Here is a 19,540-nt window from a genome sequence, read left to right on the forward strand (position 1 = left end):
GACAATGTTCTCTGTCAAGAGTTTCTCCAGTGTCAAGAGAGTAGTTATATAAGGTTTTATAGAGGGTGAGAGATCCAGTGAATGTCAAGTGTTTGCCTGTCAGTCTCCCTTCATTCACACTCTCCTTTATGATTATAAATTTACTGACCTGCTATGACACATTTCTGTCACGATCACCTGTGAGAGTGCCCATCAGCCACTAGAGGGCACTCCATCTTGGACTCTTGTTTTCACCCCTTGGACTACAATTCCCATATTCACCCCTGGACTCATTATTACACTCATTGCACTCAGCTGTTTTGTGTTTCATCATTAGTGTCTGTCTATTTAATCTCAGTTGTTTCTGTCCTCAGTTGTGGTTTGTTGTATTTGTTATGTGCACTGTTTTATATCTCTGGCTTGTTGTTTTGTGGACTGATTACCTGGATTTTGACCTCTTGCCTGCCTTGGATTTACGTTTCTGGACTCCCCAATAAATACTTATGCTGCACTTGGATCTTTTACATCTTGTTCTTGTGCACCCGTGACAGAACAAACCACCACACAAAGGATCCAGCAGCATGAGTATTCGGATTAGTTCCCCAGCCTCCATTGGAGAGCGGATGGCTCTGGTTCGGGCAGTATTGGCGCTGCGACAGGAGGGGAGTGAGGTAGGGTGTTTTGCCCAATTTTTCTGGACATTTTCAAGAGGACTGCGGTATAATGATGAGGCGTTAAAAGGGATTTTTAATGGATGCCTCGACAACCCTCTGTCTCAGTGGGAGTTGGAGGGGCTCCGGACCCTGGATTTTTGGGGTTTCGTTTTCTACCTCGAGGATCGGGGTAGGAGAACCTCACCTAATCTACCAGTCAGTGAGTCCGTTCCCGCCTGTGAGTCCACTCCAGAGTCTTCAGAGGAGGTGGGCACTGAGCCTCAGCTTCACTCCGGTAAAGGGAGGAGGAGGAGGAGAAGGAAGAAGGCTTCTTCCATCCTTCAAGGCCTGGAGTCAGCTCCAGCCAGTGAGCCCGCTCCAGCCAGTGAGCCCGCTCCAGCCAGTGAGCCCGCTCCAGCCAGTGAGCCCGCTCCAGCCAGTGAGCCCGCTCCAGCCAGTGAGCCCGCTCCAGCCAGTGAGTCCGCTCCAGCCAGTGAGTCCGCTCCAGCCAGTGAGTCCGCTCCAGCCAGTGAGTCCGCTCCAGCCAGTGAGTCCGCTCCAGCCAGTGAGTCCGCTCCAGCCAGTGAGTCCGCTCCAGCCAGTGAGTCCGCTCCAGCCAGTGAGTCCGCTCCAGCCAGTGAGTCCGCTCCAGAGCCCGCTCCAGCCAGTGAGTCCGCTACAGAGCCCGCTCCAGCCAGTGAGTCCGCTACAGAGCCCGCTCCAGCCAGTGAGTCCGCTACAGAGCCCGCTCCAGCCAGTGAGTACGCTACAGAGCCCGCTCCAGCCAGTGAGTCCACTACAGAGCCCGCTCCAGCCAGTGAGTCCGCTCCAGCCAGTGAGTCCGCTCCAGCCAGTGAATCCTTGTTGGGTGAGCCACCGCCTCACCCTCATAAGCGGAGGAGGAGGAGGAAAAGGGCTTCCTCCGTCCGACAAGGCCTGGAGACCACTCTAGAGGTTGTCTGTGGGTTCTCCAAGCGCCTTGCCCTGCCGGCGCCAACGAAGCGCCTTGCCCTGCCGGCGCCAACGAAGCGCCTTGCCCTGCCGGCGCCAACGAAGCGCCTTGCCCTGCCGGCGCCAACGAAGCGCCTTGCCCTGCCGGCGCCAACGAAGCGCCTTGCCCTGCCGGCGCCAACGAAGCGCCTTGCCCTGCCGGCGCCAACGAAGCGCCTTGCCCTGCCGGCGCCAACGAAGCGCCTTGCCCTGCCGGCGCCAACGAAGCGCCTTGCCCTGCCGGCGCCAACGAAGCGCCTTGCCCTGCCGGCGCCAACGAAGCGCCTTGCCCTGCCGGCGCCAACGAAGCGCCTTGCCCTGCCGGCGCCAACGAAGCGCCTTGCCCTGCCGGCGCCAACGAAGCGCCTTGCCCTGCCGGCGCCAACGAAGCGCCTTGCCCTGCCGGCGCCAACGAAGCGCCTTGCCCTGCCGGCGCCAACGAAGCGCCTTGCCCTGCCGGCGTCGCCAGAGCAGCCGGAGCACGCTGCCGTCCCAGAGCAGCCCCAGCACGCTGCCGTCCCAGAGCAGCCCCAGCCTGAGCACGCTGCCGTCCCAGAGCAGCCCCAGCCTGAGCACGCTGCCGTCCCAGAGCAGCCCCAGCCTGAGCACGCTGCCGTCCCAGAGCAGCCCCAGCCTGAACACGTTGCCGTCCCTGAGCAGATCCAGTCCGAACACGTTGCCGTCCCAGAGCAGTTCCAGTCTGAGCCCGCTGCCGTCCCTGAGTCCTCCGCTCTCCCTGATACGGCCACGGAGGCCGTCACCGAGCTGTCCGCTCTCCCTGATACGGCCACGGAGGCCGTCACCGAGCTGCTCGTTCTCCCTGATACGGCCACGAAGCACCCTTGGCCAGCCCTGTCGCCACCGCCCAGATCTTCTGTCCTGCCGCCATCATCCAAGCCTTCTGCCCTGCCGCCGCCGCCGCCCAGGCTTTCTGCCCTGCCGCCACTGCCCAGGCCGTCTGAACCGTTGGAACCAGCCTGGTCAGTTCCTCCGGCACCACCCTGGCAATCAGCCAGGATTCCAGACCCGCTGGAACCAGCTTGGTCAGTTCCTCCAGCGCCACCCTGGCAATCAGCCAGGACTCCAGAACCACTGGAACCAGCCTGGTCAGTTCCTCCAGCACCGCCCTGGCTATCAGTTGGGCACCCTGGATCTGGCCCACCATCCCTCCCCCTGATCCTCCTCCTGTCCACCTCCCTCCTGAGTTTTTTGTGTTTTTGTTTGTTTTCTGGTGGAGCGTCTGGTAGCCGCTCCTTTGAGGGGGGGTAATGTCACGATCACCTGTGAGAGTGCCCATCAGCCACTAGAGGGCACTCCATCTTGGACTCTTGTTTTCACCCCTTGGACTACAATTCCCATATTCACCCCTGGACTCATTATTACACTCATTGCACTCAGCTGTTTTGTGTTTCATCATTAGTGTCTGTCTATTTAATCTCAGTTGTTTCTGTCCTCAGTTGTGGTTTGTTGTATTTGTTATGTGCACTGTTTTATATCTCTGGCTTGTTGTTTTGTGGACTGATTACCTGGATTTTGACCTCTTGCCTGCCTTGGATTTACGTTTCTGGACTCCCCAATAAATACTTATGCTGCACTTGGATCTTTTACATCTTGTTCTTGTGCACCCGTGACAATTTCTGATAAGCAAATAAACTCGATACCAAGCCGATAGTTATGACCTCCTAACATGCTTTACTGTACTGACTCTGTATTCCATTAGATGAATTGTTCTTGCTTTTGCTCAGAGAAAACAAATCAATATTAATGATCCATCTAGTATAATATGTTGAAATATGTTATTATACTGGACCCTCTCTGCAAATACTCTCTTACTCTCTCCATCTTTATGGCTGAGGTAATAGAAAAGGGTCAACTGAGTCCCCAAGGTTTAATCAATGATATAGATTTGCTGATCGATAATATACAACATGTGCATGCATCTCTCTCACGCATGCAGTAAATAGGCAGACATGATGTTCAGACTGCATATTTCCATACTACCTGCAGTATAGTATTTTTTTTATGTAGTGTTGGGGGTCCCGCATTACAAGTAACAAAAGTTACGTAATCAGGTTACTTTTTTCAAGTAACTAGTAAAGTAACCCATTACTTTGATTTACTTTTTTTCTTTATTTTTAGTTACTTTGTTTTTACATTTATTGACTGACACTTCTGTCTCCATGTTGAGAGAAATAAAGTGCAGCGGTGCTGCTGAGTGAACATGATGGTTATTGTAGTTCTAGACTAAATGTGAGTGTTCATTTACTCATCTCACTTGCACAAAAACAGATTCAGTATTCCTCAAAATGAACAAAAACAGGGAAATGCAAACACAGAATATTACGCAAACCGGCAATAAATAAATGTTAAATAACACAAATATACTTTATGTATTTAATCTCACTTTATTAACCAATGTCTTTGCTGCTGACCTTCAGTGATCCAGTTCAACCATACAAATAAGCAAAAATGGCTTTAGATAAACATCACATTGTGTTTAATTTTTTTTTTCTTTGTTTTTTATTGGTAAAGTAAAAGTTTTGAACTTTGAACTCTTCTGCAATCCTTAATGGCAGCACAACAGAGAGGTTTGAGCTGCGGCCTCCATAAAAAGTAACTAAGTAATGCAATTAGTTACTTTTTTTAGGGAGTAACGCACTATTGTAACACATTACTGTTAAAGTAACTTTCCCCAATACTGGTACACTATACATTTTTTATGCATGGAACACCCTGAAAAGAGTATTGTATCTCATGCAATGCATTTGACCTTTATTTTCTAATGTGATAAAAGAACTAGAAATAATATCAGTTGTAATTTTCCTCTTTTTTTTAATAGCATTTTTCTTGAATTTGATTTCAAGAACAATTTTACACACACAAACATTTTGGACCACAATTTCTAACTTTTTTGTCACTCTTTATTGCTTTCAGACCCCATCTTGCTTTAGAATACAGTGGCAAGGTATGTACATTGTGTTTTAGTATATATGCAACATGACAGAAGGCTTTTAAAGAGGAGATATCTGAAGCAATGTTGAAGTAATTGTAATTTCTCCATTTTTTTTTTTCCATTTAGGCCACTAAAATCCACCAGCGGGCTTTCGGTAACGATCACCCCATCACAGCCCGGAGTCTGGAGCTGCTAGCCACTGTCTATGCTGAGATTGGCAAAACGGAATATACAAGTAACTTAATTATTTATTAGTCTTCTTGATTTCACATGAAGTTAAGTGTTTTCAGTTTCACTATGCCATGCCACTAAAACATGATTTTTAAAACATTACGTCAACATTACATAAATAATTAGAAAGCAACACATTGAATAAAGTAAAAACCCGATTCCAAAAAAGTTGGGCCACTGTACAAATTGTGAATAAAAACAGAATGCAATGATGTGGAAGTTTCAAATTTCAATATTTTATTCAGAATACAACATAGATGACATATCAAATGTTTAAACTGAGAAAATGTATCATTTTAAGGTAAAAATAAGTTGATTTTAAATTTTATGGCATCAACACATCTCAAAAAAGTTTGGACAAAGCCATGTTTACCACTGTGTGGCATCCCCTCTTCTTTTTATAACAGTCTGCAAACACCTGGGGACTGAGGAGACAAGTTGCTCAAGTTTAGGAATAGGAATGTTGTCCCATTCTTGTCTAATACAGGCTTCTAGTTGCTCAACTGTCTTAGGTCTTCTTTGTCACATCTTCCTCTTTATGATGCACCAAATGTTTTCTATGGATGAAAGATCTGGACTGCAGGCTGGCCATTTCAGTACCCGGATCCTTCTTCTATGCAGCCATGATGTTGTAATTGATGCAGTATGTGGTCTGGCATTGTCATGTTGGAAAATGCAAGGTATTCCCTGAAAGAGACGACGTCTGGATGGGAGCATATGTTGTTCTAGAACTTGGATATACCTTTCAGCATTGATGGTGCCTTTCCAGATGTGTAAGCTGCCCATGCCACACACACTCATGCAACCCCATACCATCAGAGATGCAGGCTTCTGAACTGAGCGCTGATAACAGCTTGGGTTGTCCTTGTCCTCTTTAGTCCGGATGACATGGCATCCCAGTTTTCCAAAAAGAACTTCAAATTTTGATTCGTCTGACCACAGAACAGTTTTCCACTTTGCCACAGTCCATTTTAAATGAGCCTTGGCCCAGAGAAAACGGCTGCACTTCTGGATCATGTTTAGATATGGCTTCTTTTTTGACCTATAGAGTTTTAGCCGGCAACGGCGAATGTCACGGTGGATTGTGTTCACCGACAATGTTTTCTGGAAGTATTCCTGAGCCCATGTTGTGATTTCCATTACAGTAGCATTCCTGTATGTGATGCAGTGCCGTCTAAGGGCCCGAAGATCACGGGCATCCAGTATGGTTTTCCAGCCTTGACCCTTACGCACAGAGATTGTTCCAGATTCTCTGAATCTTTGGATGATATTATGCACTGTAAATGATAATAACTTCAAACTCTTTGCAATTTTTCTCTGAGAAACTCCTTTCTGATATTGCTCCACTATTTTTCGCCGCAGCATTGGGGGAATTGGTGATCCTCTGCCCATCTTGACTTCTGGAGACACTGCCACTCTGAGAGGCTCTTTTTATACCCAATCATGTTGCCAATTGACCTAATAAGTTGCAAATTGGTCCTCCAGCTGTTCCTTATATGTACATTTAACTTTTCCGGCCTCTTATTGCTACCTGTCCCAACTTTTTTGGAATGTGTAGCTCTCATGAAATCCAAAATGAGCCAATATTTGGCATGACATTTCAGAATGTCTCACTTTCAACATTTGATATGTTATCTATATTCTATTGTGAATAAAATATAAGTTTATGAGATTTGTAAATTATTGCATTCCTTTTTTATTCACAATTTGTACAGTGTCCCAACTTTTTTATATAGTATTTTCTTAAAATGTAAGCTACTCCAACGATCACTGTTTTATTTACAGTGCAGTTTCTGTCAAAATCCTACATAGTTACTATAAGAATTGTTAATACTCCAAAATCATGACAAATTATTATAGGTTTTCAACATAAAGTGGAAGTTGCAGTAGACTTTTCTTCCCTATTGTGATGTATATCCGAGTGAAACGGCTTCTAGACTAGGAAAAAATGTTGGGCGGGATTTGGGATTTAGTTGATTTAGGGCATATGAATAAAAAAAAAGATCACAGAAATATTCCATAAAAAACAAGAATTGTACATTTTGAGTTCATGGTGACTTTCAAATGAAAGCTTTCTGCAATTTCGTTTGATTTCTTTTTATTATTTTTAATTATGACAGTGGCGGCTATAACCAAGTTCCCATGGTAATATGGTAAATTTATAAACCTTTAATTAATCACATCTGCTTAAGAATTTACTGTACATTCTAGTCCCATACAAGCCAGCAACTTATCATATTCTAGGTAAAGCGTTTTGATTGTCCTAACAAAATATCCACAGTAGCTTGGAAACAGCTTTCAGTGAAAGCTCTTTTAAGAACTTTACGCATATAGAGCCATTTACTATTCAAGGAAATTGCATTACATCTAAGTCTACTGTACACACTGTTCTGTACGATTAAAAAACTGCAGAGGGTAATCAACCGAATGAGTAAACATTTATTATAAGCATGCACTTTCTGTCCACAGCTGATGGCGTTGTAGATCTCTGGCTGAAAAAGCTGTGTTGTGTATTTGACAGTTTGAGGCCAAGGCATTTTAGTAAGCAGAAATGCATAGTTTTCTGGAGGGACAGGTCATTGCCTTTTTCCTGCATGATGAAAAATGTATTGTATAGGGCAGCAATATGTCACGAACGTCAAACTCCGCTGCCGAGTCAGCTTTTTGCGAGAAAATGCTTTCGCCACAACATATCACCTGCGTGGCACTATGTCATAGTTTCAATGCTAAATTATTCTCTTCTAAACTAGAAACAAATATATGTGTTGCTTATTTTGCTGATTAAATGTCAAATAGGTTGTTTTGCAGTTTGTAAAGTGCTCTTTGTGTTTCTTTTTACAGATTCATTGGGAGAGTGTGTGTCGACTCTTTCCAAGAGGTTCTCGGCCACGGAGTCATTTAGCGATGCTCTGAGTGGCATCTCTCATAGCCATAAGGACAGACACTCTGAGTTACGACACAGAAAAGAGCCATACAAACAACAGGAAACTCTTAAAACTAAGGTAATCCTATGGTCATCGACAAATAAGAGTGTCCATGATAAAGAAATGGGAAAATATCTCGTTTAAAACACATGCTAAGTTCCTGAAGTAAATGTGCTCTTTGTATTCATGTTGGTTTCATATGCTTTTGAAAAACTTTTATAATGTCAGGAAGTTTAAATTTAATGACACTATAAACGGCTGTTACGACCCTTCCTTGGCTGTAGTTTATCTATAGGGAAGAAGGGGAACATTAGGCCAGTCGAGGTCGCTGTCATTCTAAAATACCGGGAAATGAGATGAGAGATAAATGGAGACGGCGATGCGAAATACAAGTGAACTCGTAATTTATTATAAATTATGCATAAAGTATTAAAGTTGAGATTATTTACAAAGAAAGGAGAAAAGAAAAGAATAAACAATTTTACAGAGCAAAACAGAAACTCACGATATTTAAGAACTGAGGAGAAACAAAGGGATACTAGACCGTGCCAAATGAAAGAAAACAATAAAACAAAAAGTAATCTTTCTAATCCATTTATACTCTAAATCTAACTAATACAAAAGAAATAAAGAAAGAAAAATCTTCAATGTCCGAGATGTCGTATCTTTTCTACACTGACTAGCAAACCAAAATTACAACAGGTGGCACAGATCCCTAACCTAATGTATCTAGACAAAAATCAAACTATGTGTGTGCACCGTGTAGGTCACGTGACATGCTTATCTAACCCTTCTCCTCCATTCAGCTCAACACTTTTGTAAAGCTTTCAAACATTCACAAATGGGGAAACAATAGGGGAACTCAGAAAATCAAGGTTTACATGGTAATCAAAGCACACTAACATAACTCTAGAAGAAAAAGAAAAAAAAACAACCGAGAAGGTAAGAAAAGGAACACAAGATACAAAAAAACAAAAAGCTCAAGTTCACACAAATGGGCCGGCTGCCGTCTGCGCGTTGGCGTTTCCCTTATATAGTCTCCCTCCCCTGTCGCACAGCGTTCCGATTGGATCATCTCCTAACGTCAATTTATAACATATTCCTTACACTTTGAGTTTACACATTCATTCATTTCAAATACATTTTACAATATATCAAAGTAAAAGTATTTTAATAATTAATAATTACAACATGAGGTATCCATAGCTTGTCATAAAAAGGTCAAATTGTCTGATATGATCAGATTCTTCTTCTTCTTCTTCATCTGATATCAGGACAGTTGTATCATACTGACATTTTTGACTTTTTGCCTCCAAAAAAAAAAATCCAAATGAAAAACTTACTCATCAGTGGATTCAAGTCATGCAGAATAAAAAGCATTTTCTATGTATTTTTTGGAAAAAAAAAAAATGTTTAGTCTTAAAGGTGCAATGTGTAAATTATGGCGCCCCGCACATTTCACGCAGGAAAAAAATAGTAGGCTAAATCGTGGGCACGCTTTACTTACTAAGTCATTCCCTCAATTTATAAATTCCATTTTGGAATTCCGGCATGTTTCTACAGTAGCCCTAAACAGACAAGCTGCTCTACAGAGTGCGTTTTCTTGACTGGCTACTCTCTGCTGTCTCAGACGGCGACATCTTTGTCCTGTGTTGGCTACCGTAGCTTCTCTGTATTGCAATTTGCAACCTTACTGTTAAAGGTGCCATCGAACGTTTTTTTACAAGATGTAATATAAGTCTAAGGTGTCCCCTGAATGTGTCTGTGAAGTTTCAGCTCAAAATACCCCATAGATTTTTTTTAAATAATTTTTTTAACTGCCTATTTTGGGGCATAATTAGAAATGTGCCGATTCAGGGCTGCTACCCCTTTAATTGCTCGCGCTCTCCGTCCCCCTCAGAGCTCTCGACTCTATCATTGCATAAACAAAGTTCACACAGCTAATATAACCCTCAAAATGGATCTTTGCAAAGTGTTCGTCATGCAGTATGTCTAATCGCGTAAGTACAGTGTTTATTTGGATGTTTACATTTGATTCTGAATGAGTTTGATAGTATGCTCCGTGGCTAATGGCTAATGCTACACTGTTGGAGAGATTTATAAAGAATGAAGTTGTGTTTATGAATTATACAGACTGCAAGTGTTTAAAAATGAAAATAGCGATGGCTCTTGTCTCCGTGAATACAGTAATAAACGATGGTAACTTTAACCACATTTAACAGTACATTAAGCAACATGCTAACGAAACATTTAGAAAGACAATTTCCAAATATCACTAAAATATCATGATATCATGGATCATGTCAGTTATTATCGCTCCATCTGCCATTTTTCGCTATTGTTCTTGCTTGCTTACCTAGTCTGATGATTCAGCTGTGCACATCCAGACGTTAATACTGGCTGCCCTTGTGTAATGCCTTTCATAATGTTGGGAACATAGGCTGGCATATGCAAATATTGGGGCGTCCACCCCGACTGTTATGTAACAGTCGGTGTTATGTTGAGATTCGCCTGTTCTTTGGAGGTCTTTTAAACAAATGAGATTTATATAAGAAGGAGGAAACAATGGAGTTTGAGACTCACTGTATGTCATTTCCATGTACTGAACTCTTGTTATTCAACTATGCCGAGTAAATTCAATTTTCAGTTCGATGGCACCTTTAATGTTGTGTCTATCAAACATTCTGGAAGTCAATTGTTTTGTCTTTTCTGATTTCAGGTCATAAATGAAAAACTGCCCACCTCTATCCTGAAAAGGTCCAACGTGAGCAATGTTGAGTCAGACTCATCACGTAGGCGAAAAAACGAGAGGCGGGTTCGCTTCAGAGAGCCGGAGATCACTGTTCATGGTGAGAGAGTTCAAACAAATCTGCTCTAGCAGTCCCTAAAATCTCCAGAGTCTCTTTGAACTATTCTTTAAAGTGCTGGCACAAAAAAATAGTAAAGTAAATTAAACATGTTGAAGTTGGCTGTAAAAGATTTTTCTTACTGAGAGCTGAGGTAAATGAATCCCCTTATTCTGGAAAAAAAGAAAAGAAGGGATGCACAAACATGCCCAAGTGATTTACTCTGTAATTTACATGCAAATTAGGCAGTGTGCAATCTGTGCCAACAAGACTGTTATGTTAATGAAACAAAGAATTTAATTTAAGGAATTTAAGGAAGGTAATTCAGGGAGCCTGTGCAGTTCTGTTTGGATGCTTTAGTGCATTTTGTCTTTCTTTCAAGAGCTCTTGTCTTGTCAAAAGGCCTTATTGCAAAATATGAATGAAGTTCATGCTTCCTGTCTCCATATTCTAGAGTCAAGTCACCTTTATTTATAAAGCACTTTATACAACACGGATTGTTTCAAAGCAGCTTTACAGTGATAGGAAAATGATTCAATGATGCAAACAGAGTGCATTCCGGCTGTACAGCAGCTCTAAAAGAAAATAGTGTCATTGTTCAGTTAAAGTCAGTTCAGTGTTGATTCAGTTCCTATGTAAAGATCATCAGTTATTCAATTAGTTCATTTAATCTATAAAGCAGTTCTGCAGAAAACAGTGTTTTCTTCGTCCAGCTCAGTTCAGTTCTCATCCGATAGTATCAGTGCAGATAAATCAATAATATTATTGAATATTAAGTGTCCCCGACTAAGCAAGCCAGAGGCAAAAGTGGCAAGGAACCCAAACTCCATCAGGTGACAGAATGGAGAAAAAAACCCTGGGAGAAATCAGGCTCAGACAGGGGGCAAACGAACGAACACGTTGTGATTTTGATTCAGGCTGCATCACAAGTCCAGAAATTAACAAGTAGCGGGGGTCTCCAATCCTACTCCTTGAGGGCTACTGCCCTGCAAAGTTTAACACCCCAGAAAGTTTAAGTAACCCCAGTTAAACACACTTGAACCAGCTAATCAAGGTCTTACTATGCATACTAGAAACTTCTTGGAAGGTGTGTTGAGGTTGGAGCTAAACTCTGCAGGACAGTGGCCCTCCAGGACAGAATTTGGACACTCCTGCTATGAGAATGAAGGTGCGGTCACATTACCAAACATTTTACAAGCAAATGTCCATTGGCAAAAGTGTAGCAATGTATGAAGCGCAGCTCACTCAGAAATCACTATCAAAACTAGCAGCTTTCTGTTGGCCAATGCAGCAAATTTCAAACTTCTATTATAATGACTGGAATTCGCCCACCATAATTCACAGAACAACGGTAAATGTGACCACACCTTTAGTTATATGAATGTTTATGAGCTTTACAAAGACCTTGACTAACTTGAACTTAAACCTAAACCTCATTATTAATTTTTATGTTGGCTTTCCAGACATTCCGTACTATGACTGTTTAGGAGGTAAGAAAATAGATAAGAAAAGTGTTGAACACTGTGGTAGATCTCAAAAATGCATGAAAATATGCATGACATTTTCTTGCATGCAATCTGGGACTTAGAACAGCCTAAAAGTTTATAAGTAGCTCTTTGATGTGGTTTTAAGAATTTACATGAACTGTGCTACAATTTGTTTGCCTTTGTCTATATAAACATGACATTGAGGTATGTATACCATGCATGTAAATCCCAAAGAAAAACCCCCTTTTTAATTATTTTTGGTTAAGAGTGCTGTTAGCTGTGTTGTGGAATTCCCCCAGATTTAGCCAGTGAATAATGCTGCCCACATGCTTTCAGAAATTTCCCACTTCCCACTTCTGAAATCATAATTACGAGCTACTAATCATGGAGGTTCATTCTTGCCTATTTCTTGGGGAAATCTTGTTAAAGCCAAAATGTAATGAAGCTATTTTATCAATATCCAGCATATTTTGAATAAAATGTAGCACCCCATCCGTAGACAACCATATAAACATTACCTGCACTATACATTTGTGTAGATAGTCAGCTTGCTGAAAAATCTGGAATTGCAGTCAAGTAAAAGTTGTTTTCACAGTGTAAAGTACAATAAGAACCAAATGGCTATTTATTTATGTAAATATACACTGATCAGCCACAACATTAAAAACACCTGCCTAATATCGTATAGGTCCCCTTCGTGCTGCCAAAACAGCTCTGAACAAGTCCTATGTTATCTGGCACCAAGATATTAGCAGCAGATCCTTTAAGTCCTACAAGTTGCTAGATGGGGCCTCCATGATTCGGATTTGTTGGTCCAGCACATCCCATAGATGCTCAATTGTATCGGGATCTGGGGAATTTGGAGGCCAAGGCAACACCTTGAACCTATTTATCATGTTCCTCAAACCATTCCTGAACAATATTTTCAATGTAGTGTAACCAATTCCTACTCGACCCACTCCGAGTGGGATTCGAACCGGCATCTCTGGCATGGGAGGCAGGCGTGCTAACAAAGACGCTAAAGACAGCAGTCTCTAGCGTCAGTCGCTAGTGCGCCTCTTGAGATCAGGGAAGTGAGGTTTACCTGCACAGCTCTCATTTGCTGGCCTCAGGGTGTATAATCCTGCTGAATGAGGCCAGTGCCAACACTGTTGGGAACACCTGGTCTGCAATAATCTTTAGGTAGATGGTACGTGTCAAAGTGTCAAAGTGACATCCATATGAATGCCAGGACCAAAGGTTTCCCAGCAGAACATTGCTCAGAGCATAACACTGCCTCTGTCGGTCTGCCTCCCATAGTGCATCCTGCTTCCATCTCATCAATGTTATTCACTTCATCTATCACTGATTTTAATGTTGTGGCTGATCACTTACTGTAACTGCAAGAGAAAGAAATGTAGAATTTTCTGGGAAAACTAATAAAACTTAACAGTCAGTACAGCAATTTCTTCTCTCCTCAGCCATGTTTAAAGTTTATGACCCGCCCAACTAGGAAATTCAGGAATGAAAATGATCTCAGTTTCCCAGTCGTAAATACAACTTGAGAGGTTCATTTGTCTAATTTCTGACTGAACAACTTGTATTTACGAATCAGAGATGAAGCAGGAAAGAAGCAGCATGTCATTTCAGTGTTGTCTGAAGCAGTGTTAGCAAAATAGCCTCTAAGACAAGCTAACAGCTAACTAGCTAAAATGCTTACAACTAGGGCTGGGCGATATATCGAATGCTTTTGTCACGCGCATTTCGTCAGTAAAGCCGGTTCCCTGATTGCCGCTAAATCGCCATCACCTGCTTTCAAATGGAGTGGCATTTAATAGACAGAGCCGTAGTTCACTGATAAGCCACGCAATATCGCGTTCAATATCAATATGAATCGCCGTCGATATTGAACGCGATATTGCGTGGCTTATCAGTGAACTACGGCTCTGTCTATTAAATGCCGCTTCATTTGAAAGCAGGTGATGGCGATTTAGCGGCAATCAGGGAACCGGCTTTACTGACGAAATGCGCGTGACAAAAGCATTCGATATATCGCCCAGCCCTACTTACAACACCTTTAAAGAATTACTGTTTTAAGCAGTTGTGCTGCCCAACAAATTTAGCATTTTAACCCAAATCTTTTTGGATTTTTGTGCTCCAGTGTACGACACCCCCCAGAGCCATTTGCACTTGGCCTTGCTCACCTGCCTGTTCCTGCTGCTGTCTGCGCTCGGTCTAGCATTGTACTGCACGGACCGCCGAAGACCCCAGCGTGCCTGTGAGGAGCTGCAGACGGCACTAGCTGTGTACCTGCTTCAATTCAAACAGATTGTTTGGGCCTGCTGGATCTGGCTGACCATGCAATGACCATAACTGACCACAGATGGCAGCAACAAGCAGAAAACCCCCCCACGAAAGGTCAGGATGATTTTAAAGGACTGTGGAAGAAATACAAGATAAGGGTCTTTGATTTTTATTGCTTTATTTTCACTGTTATAATCAGACTGGTCACCAGTCAAAGTCTTTGAGGATGTTCAACATCCGCCTCGTTTATTTTGTAGTTGATTAAAGGCCATGTGCTTTTCCACACCATTAAGTGATGGTGTGCTTTTTGCCCTTTATGGTGGCATATCTATTGCCACAACCTCATTATACTGAGTCGTATATATAATCAGAAATGTGTATATGTAGCTATTTGTCCTTGTATAGCGGTTCTGGGCGATATGTTTTAAAGCATCTGTTGGTCCTTTTCCAAGTAATACTTGTGCAGCAATAGTAATTAAACCTTTATCAATCAGAATATACAGGATTGTCAAAACAGAACATGAATGAATGAATTTCGTCTATCACAGCTAGAGCCCGACTGATATATTGATAGGTCAGTATTATCATGCGAGATATACTGAATACCTATATTGAACTTTAATAAGCAATATTGAAAAGAGCAACATGTAACAGTGAGTACATGCATAATGCCATGCTCATTGTCACAAATAGATACATTTTAAACCTTAAATGCATGAATATTTCAGCAATCTTTATTACATATTCGGGTCTTTAGCGACCCAAAACTATATCTTACATGAATGGATGTCTAACTGCCGCAATAGCATAAAACTCTCCTGATATGTTTATAACAATTACAAAAATAAATAAATAATAATAATAAAATAAAGCATATTTCATTACCTTTTTTTGAACTTGGAAGGGTTCAATTTGAGTAGATGCTTTTTATCATCATTACTGTCATCATCAGAGCTCATTTTCCCAGTACATTCAGCATCTGTCTCATATTCACGACCATATTCTCAATTTGTTTCAACGTCTTCAAAATCAGTATTTTGATTGCTGACAGCTTCTTTCACAATCAAGTGAGACTAATATTTGATTGCGTACAGTACTTGCTCTACAGTAAATCACTGAGCCATTTCAAGCTTTGCTGACGATACTTGCATATTCTTTGTTTTTACATCATCATTACATATCAAACATTGCTACCTTGAGGAATAAAGATGAATTGCACTTATTGAGTAATCAGAGATTCAATTATTGTTGCGCAGAAGAAAAAAAAATACACTATTACATACCTCGGGTCACTAGCGACCCTATACACTTTTTACAAAAAATGTATTAGAAAACAGATTCTTGTTATGTTGTTTATAATTAATATATTGAGGAACACTAAGAAGGTTGATGTCTAACTTAAAAAAAAATGAATGAGGGGTAGGGTAGTGAATGACGTCCCGGGTCACTAAAGACCCAAAGTATGCGTTTAAGGTTAATGCCGATAACACTTATAAACACACGCATATCGCATGTACTTATAGAATGTTTAAATGCATGGCTAGTGTTTTTTGCTTCTTCCTCACTATTTTGTCATAAAATATAAATATCAATAAGGGCTTTTTGATTCAAAGAGTGAATTTAGGAACTTGTTGCACTTAATTTCTTGTATTACACAAAGACATGATTGAATTGTGCTCTATGTATGCTCTAACTATTTCAAGAATGGATTTATTTTCATGCCAGCTTCTAAAAAAAATCTTAATATTTTGATCATTTTGTTTTAATTAAATATTAGGTCAATGATATTATTGATACACACCTTTTGTTTTTAGTTCAGTTTTAAAAAATGTCATGTAGCACAATCCCCAAAACCTCAATGAATAAATACTTCATTTGAATATAAAAAAAAAAGAAAAAAGAACAATATATTGAAATGTTTTTTTTTTTTTTTTTTTGGAAGTGAGGATTAAAATGTTGTACACTGATATAAGGAAAATGTGTATTTTTTTTTTTACTTGATGGTTACACCACATGATCATTTTAATGTCAGTCAATATAAACTTTTCTTGACAATGTTACAAAAGTTTCCAAACCATATGAAACCAACATGAATACAAAGAGTATAACCCCAGTTAAACTGTTCTAGATTATTTTTTGAACACTCTTATGCCATTGGATCAGACCCACAATCAGTCGGGCTCTACAGAATGTGCACACTATATTCTTTATGAATCTACTGTATGTATCACAGCTTTTTAATGTCAGAAAATATTTCATTTATTTAATTATTTTATTTTTAATGCACTTGCTGTACATAATGTGGTTGAATGTGTCTGTGGAATGCAAGACAATGCTATTTATTTTACTAATAATCAAATAGGTTTAGAGTACAAATATGCGTTTTATGCATTTATCAACATGTATAAACAGAATGACACTAATCATTGTTAAAGAATATATTTCAATGTACATGTGAAAAGAGAAGAACTGGCACAATGACGACACCTTTAGCATTTAACTACGAGTTGAAACAAAGGGCAACGCTGTTAAGCACAAATGTTTCCATCTGCCACAGATTCTCCGAAAAGAGATACAAGACTGTTCAAGGACGAGTTGGCCATATTTTGTCTCATGCACTGCCAGATTTAACTGGCAAATGAAAGAATGCCATTTTAGATAATTGAAAGGTTTATTTGAGTTTATATTTTACATGAACCTGTACCAGCGTCTTGGCCTAAGCCTAATAATGGGCCATTGATTTGTTTTACTCTGTTTTGTATAAGAATTTTCTTTTTCTATCTTTTTTTTTTTTTTTTTACTATTCCACTTAAGTTTTATACTTTTAGTCTTTTAATATTCCTTTATAGCCACAGCTGTTCAGTCTCTATTTTCTAGTTTTTGATCAAATTACATCAGTCTTTGGGTTCTAGTGTCAAAAATAAGCTCTCATACTTAATATTTTCTCCATTAGCACAGAGGTTGGCGTGTATTGTTAGAGTAAATAAGGAGATATCAGGCAGAATGACAGTCACTTTTATTGTGTGTGCACACACACAAACACTATAGTTTGGGGTCAGTAAGATTTTTTTAAATACTTTTTTCACAATGGATGCATTAAATTGATCAAAAGTGACACTAAAGATGGTTTCCACTGAAATAAACAGCACAACTGTTTGATAATAAGATATGTTACTTGAGCACCAAATCAGCATATTAGAAAGATTTCTGAAGGATTATGTGACACTGAAAAATAGAGTAATGATGCTGAAAATTCAGCTCTGTCATCACAGAAATAAATTACATTTTAAAATTAATTATTTGTAATAATTATTCATATTACTATTTTCTACGGAAGAGGATTAGGGCCAAGCAATAATAAAAAATTAAACCCATCTCGAGATTAAAGTTGTTAAATTTCGAGAAAAAAGTCGAAATAAAATGCTGAGAATAAACTCATTAAATTACGAGAAAAAAGTCGTTAAATTACGAGAACAAATTCGTTAAATTATGAGAAAAATCTTGTTAAATTTCGAGAAAAAAGTCGAGATAAAATGTTGAGAATTAACTCATAATTTAACGAGTTTATTCTCAACATTTTATCTCGACTTTTTTCTCAAAATGTAACGACATTTTTCTCAATTTAACGAATTTGTTCTCGTAATTTAATGACTTTATTCTGAACATTTTCTCTCAACTTTTTTCTCGAAATTTAACGAGTTTTTTCTCGTAATTTAATGAGTTTATTCTCAACATTTTATCTCGACTTTTTTCTCAAAATTGAACGACATTTTTCTCGTAATTTAATGAGTTTATTCTCATAATTTAACGAGTTTATTCTCAACATTTTATCTCGACTTTTTTCTCGAAATTTAACGAGTTTTTTCTCGTAATTTAACGAGTTTATTCTCAACATTTTATCTCGACTTTTTTCTCAAAATTGAACGACATTTTTCTCGTAATTTAATGAGTTTATTCTCATAATTTAATGAATTTATTCTCAACATTTTCTCTCGACTTTTTTCTCTAAATTTAACGACATTTTTCTCATAATTTATCGAATTTGTTCTCGTAATTTAATGACTTTATTCTCAACATTTTCTCTCGACTTTTTTCTCGAAATTTAACAAGTTTTTTCTCGTAATTTAACGAGTTTATTCTCAACATTTTATCTCGACTTTTTTCTCGAAATTTAACGAGTTTTTTCTCTAAATTTAACAACTTTAATCTCGAGATGGTTTTATTTTTTTATTATTGCTTGGCCCTAATCCTCTTCCGTAATTTTCATTGTGTTTTTGATCAAATAAATGCATCTGTGGTGCATATAAAAGCTTTCTTTTGAAAACATTAAAAAAGCTTACCAATCCCAAAAATTTGATTTTTTTTTTTTTTTTTTTTAATCATATTGATTTAAATAGAATTGGATTAAATTCATCACTGCAAGTGATAAAGAGAAATGAGTTAAAGGTGCACAAATCTGCTTTGGCCTGCATTAAAACACTGTGAGTTACTTGGATAGAAGCTCCTGAATATGTCAGAAATAAAATGTTTTATTATATGGGGGTCATTTACATGATGTATTTGCTATTTATATGTGCAGTATATGTCTAATTAATAAATTTATGCAACAGTTAATTAGCATACTTGCTTAAAGGGATAGTTCACCCAAAAATGAAAATTCTGTCATCATTTACTCACTCTCATGTTGTTCCAAACCTGTAGGAGTTTCTTTTTTCTGCTGAACACAAAAGAAAATATTTTGACAAATGTTGGTAACCAGACAGTTGACAGTAGCCATTTACTTCCATAGTATATATTTTTTTTACTACTACAGAAGTCAATGGCTACCATCAACTGTTTGAATACCAACATTCTTTAAAATATCTTCTTTTATGTTCAACAGAAGACAGAAACTCATACAGGTTTGGAACAACTTGAGGGTGAGTAAATGATGACAGAATTTTCATTTTTGGGTGAACTGTTCCTTTAATGTACCTGTTTGAGGGAAATTCAGATGACAAAAGGGAAAATATTTTGTACTGTTGGGCCAGTCAATCGCTGAAGCAATAAAAACGCCCCAGGACCAGTACATGCTCTTTCTGTACTGCATATTTCAATAGAGGTGCTTTTTGACCCTATATTCACTGCTTTTCTTTGATCTTTCTTTTGTTTCAAAAATTTTAATATTCAAAACCAAAAAGAGCTTTACATGGTC

General features: G+C 39.5%; 1 protein-coding gene across 2 annotated transcripts in view; it reads left to right on the plus strand.

The window, feature by feature from the left end:
• Positions 1-14,446, plus strand: part of lg5h14orf180 (linkage group 5 C14orf180 homolog) — a 37,619-nt gene extending 23,173 nt beyond the window's left edge. The window contains exons 5-10 of one of the 2 annotated variants that reach the window (XM_048191775.1): positions 4,557-4,587; positions 4,702-4,810; positions 7,648-7,808; positions 10,450-10,579; positions 12,040-12,066; positions 14,204-14,446. In XM_048191775.1, coding sequence (XP_048047732.1) covers positions 4,557-4,587; positions 4,702-4,810; positions 7,648-7,808; positions 10,450-10,579; positions 12,040-12,066; positions 14,204-14,409 — 664 coding nt within the window. In that variant the 3' untranslated portion in view covers positions 14,410-14,446. The remainder of the gene's footprint in view (positions 1-4,556; positions 4,588-4,701; positions 4,811-7,647; positions 7,809-10,449; positions 10,580-12,039; positions 12,067-14,203) is intronic. The other variant, XM_048191777.1, reaches the window with a different exon arrangement.
• The last annotated feature ends 5,094 nt before the right edge of the window (positions 14,447-19,540 follow it).

The sequence above is a fragment of the Megalobrama amblycephala genome, linkage group LG5 (genome assembly GCF_018812025.1).
Source record: "Megalobrama amblycephala isolate DHTTF-2021 linkage group LG5, ASM1881202v1, whole genome shotgun sequence".
NCBI classification, from domain to species: domain Eukaryota; kingdom Metazoa; phylum Chordata; class Actinopteri; order Cypriniformes; family Xenocyprididae; genus Megalobrama; species Megalobrama amblycephala.